The sequence below is a fragment of the Haliotis cracherodii genome, unplaced genomic scaffold (genome assembly GCF_022045235.1).
Source record: "Haliotis cracherodii isolate W230 unplaced genomic scaffold, xgHalCrac1.p SCAF_3, whole genome shotgun sequence".
Lineage (NCBI taxonomy): Eukaryota > Metazoa > Mollusca > Gastropoda > Lepetellida > Haliotidae > Haliotis > Haliotis cracherodii.
The window spans coordinates 978,164-982,173 of NW_027266286.1; the positions used below are offsets into that span (position 1 = coordinate 978,164).

General features: G+C 56.1%; 1 protein-coding gene across 1 annotated transcript; it reads right to left on the reverse strand.

Moving 5' to 3' along the window:
• Positions 1 to 388: 388 nt before the first annotated feature.
• On the reverse strand, positions 389 to 2,341 carry LOC139474098 (uncharacterized). The gene has a single exon (XM_071256966.1). It carries the CDS (start codon positions 2,339 to 2,341, stop codon positions 389 to 391), a length of 1,953 nt encoding a protein of 650 aa, XP_071113067.1.
• Between the last annotated feature and the right edge of the window lie 1,669 nt (positions 2,342 to 4,010).

The window sequence follows — 4,010 nt, forward strand, 5'->3', positions numbered from 1 at the left end:
CGATGTCGTTCCAGTGCCAGGTTTGTTATCAGCATACCCGTCATCGTGGATGTTTCCCCTAACAACGAATCATAAGTTTAAAGGAAGATGGGAATTGGTGCTCTGTGAAGTCATAACGGGGGAAAAAACATTTTCAAACTGTCTACCATAAGTTTAACTTGATTATTTCCAGCATGGGGAAAGGCCGCTAGTTCTATCCACTAGTTGTTGTTTTTTCAAGAAATGGGTGATTATATAAAAAGAAGATTCTGAATGAGAATAACAAACCTTTAAGACAACCTTGCAATAAGAAAAAACACGAACGTCCACCTCTCCCCGTCCCCCTCTCCCCGTCCTCTTCTGCCCGTCCTCCTCGAGCTCTCCCCGTCCTCCTCTCCCAGTCCTCCTCTTACAGTCCCCTTCTCCCCGTCCCCTTCTCCCCGTCCTCCTCTCCCAGTCCTCCTCTCCCAGTCCCCTTCTCCCCGTTCTCCTCTCCCTGCCCTCTTCTGCCCGTCCTCCTCTCCCCGTCTTCCTCTCCCCGTCCTCCTCTCCCAGTCCTCCTCTCCCAGTCCTCTTCTCCCCGTCCCCTTCTGCCCGTCCTCCTCTCCCCGTCCCCCTCTCCCCGTCCTCCTCTCCCAGTCCTCCTCTCCCAGTCCCCTTCTCCCCGTCCCCTTCTCCCCGTCCTCCTCTCCCAGTCCTCCTCTCCCAGTCCTCCTCTCCCCGTTCCCTTCTCCCCGTCCTCCTCTCCCAGTCCTCCTCTCCCCGTCCTCCTCTCCCCGTCCCCCTCTCCCCGTCCTCCTCTCCCAGTCCTCCTCTCCCAGTCCCCTTCTCCCCGTCCCCCTCTCCCCGTCCTCCTCTCCCAGTCCTCCTCTCCCAGTCCCCTTCTCCCCGTCCTCTTCTCCCCGTCCTCCTCTCCCTGCCCTCTTCTGCCCGTCCTCCTCTCCCCGTCCCCCTCTCCCCGTCTTCCTCTCCCTGTCCCCTTCTCCCCGTCCTCCTCTCCCAGTCCTCCTCTCTCAGTCCCCTTCTCCCCGTCCTCCTCTCCCCGTCCTCCTCTCCCCGTCCTCCTCTCCCCGTCCCCCTCTCCCCGTCCTCCTCTCCCAGTCCTCCTCTCCCCGTCCTCCTCTCCCGTCCTCCTCTCCCCGTCCTCCTCTCCCAGTCCTCCTCTCCCAGTCCCCTTCTGCCCTTCCTCCTCTCCCCGTCTTCCTCTCCCCGTCCTCCTCTCCCAGTCCTCTTCTCCCCGTCCCCTTCTCCCCGTCCCCCTCTCCCCGTCCTCTTCTGCCCGTCCTCCTCTCCCCGTCCCCCTCTCCCCGTCCTCCTCTCCCAGTCCTCCTCTCCCAGTCCCCTTCTCCCCGTCCCCTCCTCCCCGTCCTCCTCTCCCCGTCCTCTTCTGCCCGTCCTCCTCTCCCCGTCCCCTTCTCCCCGTCCTCTTCTCCCAGTCCTCCTCTCCCCGTCCCCTTCTCCCCGTCCTCCTCTCCCAGTCCTCCTCTCCCCGTCCTCCTCTCCCCGTCCTCCTCTCCCCGTCCTCCTCTCCCCGTCCCCTTCTCCCCGTCCTCCTCTCCCAGTCCTCCTCTCCCAGTCCCCTTCTGCCCTTCCTCCTCTCCCCGTCCTCCTCTCCCAGTCCTCCTCTCCCCGTCCTCCTCTCCCCGTCCCCCTCTCCCCGTCCTCCTCTCCCAGTCCTCCTCTCCCCGTCCTCCTCTCCCGTCCTCCTCTCCCCGTCCTCCTCTCCCAGTCCTCCTCTCCCAGTCCCCTTCTGCCCTTCCTCCTCTCCCCGTCTTCCTCTCCCCGTCCTCCTCTCCCAGTCCTCTTCTCCCCGTCCCCTTCTCCCCGTCCCCCTCTCCCCGTCCTCTTCTGCCCGTCCTCCTCTCCCCGTCCCCCTCTCCCCGTCCTCTTCTCCCAGTCCTCCTCTCCCAGTCCCCTTCTCCCCGTCCCCTCCTCCCCGTCCTCCTCTCCCTGCCCTCTTCTGTCCGTCCTCCTCTCCCCGTCTTCCTCTCCCCGTCCTCCTCTCCCAGTCCTCCTCTCCCAGTCCTCTTCTCCCCGTCCTCTTCTGCCCGTCCTCCTCTCCCCGTCCTCCTCTCCCCGTCCTGCTCTCCCCGTCCTCTTCTGCCCGTCCTCCTCTCCCCGTCCTCCTCTCCCCGTCCTCCTCTCCCCGTCCTCTTCTCCCCGTCCTCTTCTGCCCGTCCTCCTCTCCCCGTCCCCCTCTCCCCGCCCCCGCTCCCCTTCCTGCACGTCCCCCTCTCCACGTCCTCCTCACCCCGTCCTCCACGTCCCGTCCTCTCCCACCCCCAACCCCCACCCCACCCCACTCCCATCTCCCCCACCCCCACCATCCCACCACCACCCCACACACCCCTTTGTCCTCCATTCACCGTCCTCATCCCATCCCTCTCGAACTGAAGGGATTTCATGAAGTTCAAGAAGTTCACTTGCTATGGACGATTTGTGACTTGTCGGATTATGATTGTTAATGATGATAGATGATGAGGTTTGCGTCAGACGACGTCATCAGGGCCGAGGGCCGCCTGTAATGGTATTTCAACATGAACACTTGTCTTGTGGGTAATTCATTGTGTCCCTGAATACGCGTAGGAAGCAGTGATGTCGTGTGCGGCCGGCGTTAATCACGGTGTGGTGCCGACGTGGGAAGACTTAGGCTGTAGAGGGACTGAATACACTTAGCTTCGAAACAGTTGCGATAAACTCCGTCAAACTTAGGGTCATGTCCATATAATTTTTAAATGTGAAGTTTCCACGATATACGGCTTTTCCATTGGACATGACCGCGAAATTGACGTTCATATGTGTCTGAAGGAGACAATTTGAAGTTCATACGTTTTTTACTGGACTTTATTCTTGAAATGACGTAAACACTGACGGACTACTTCCACATTCCGAGGGGAACCTCGGGGAAGTCTCTAGCAGGAATACATACAGAAACGTTATTTCTGATCATTTTAGACCAGTCCTTTAACGAGAGAAAATTAGACTGCATGATCGTCAACGAATATCCTCGCTTCGGTATTAAATAGTGATATATAGTGATAGTGAAAACATTATATTAAGAATTGACTGACGCTTTGCGTGTGTTCATTGGAGTATGAGCCTTTATAGAGTGAGGGCCAAACACTGTATGCCCAGACGTTAATACAGTTTGGCCCTCGCTCTTTGAAGGTTAATAGTCCAATGAACACATACAAAGTGAAAGTCAATTCTTAGTTGTGTGAAATATTCGGCGTATTTATATCCCACCTTAACAGAAGCTCCGTCTGCGTTTTTACGGAGATGGATGCTGTCGGCGAGTTGGACAAGCGGCATCCTTGTGCTGCCAGCTGTACAGGCGAACAACACGGTGACGCAGAGAGTTAGCCCAGATGTCATCTCGACTTCATCATGTTTTGGTGTCAAATTTGGCTTCTCAGTTTAGAAACAGACACTTATGTTTCTGTATAACAACTGACAATAGCCGTGGGTTTCAGGATAGAGAAACACTACAAACCAATAATGATGCTTCATTAGTATCGACATCCGTGGTAGCAATGACGTTTGTTGACGTCCCTTTCTCACTCATCTCATTTTCTCCTCTTTCTTCGTCCCGGGTCAGATTCCTCTCCTGAACCAGCTCAAATTAACGAAATAATGGGTTTCTGTGACGCCGCCCACAGCACTATTCCAGCAAGGTCACGGTGGGGCCGGGTGTTTCAGGGCAAGGACAACGGTCCACGCTGCCGGATAGGGCGTAGCTGCGGTAGCCGTACTTCTGTGCTGTTCCCTATATTGACCGGGCGGTGGAGTAGCCTTGTGGTTAAAGCGTCCGCTCGTCACGCCGAAGACCCGGGTTCGATGTAATACAATTACAACATTGTCCAAAAATACATCCCACTGCCATATAACAGTATTCAATATGAAAAATATTCGACTCAATACTTTTTTATCTTTGTATACCCCAAAACAACACTTCACCCCCATTTAGCGTCCAAATGACGTCATGTCTGTATCTCATGTTTATTACAGTTTCTTACATCCTGGCTATACGA

Excerpts from the sequence above, each read along its gene's own strand:
- LOC139474098 (XM_071256966.1), bottom strand. The coding sequence starts at position 2,341 with ATGGAGGACAAAGGGGTGTGTGGGGTGGTGGTGGGATGGTGGGGGTGG.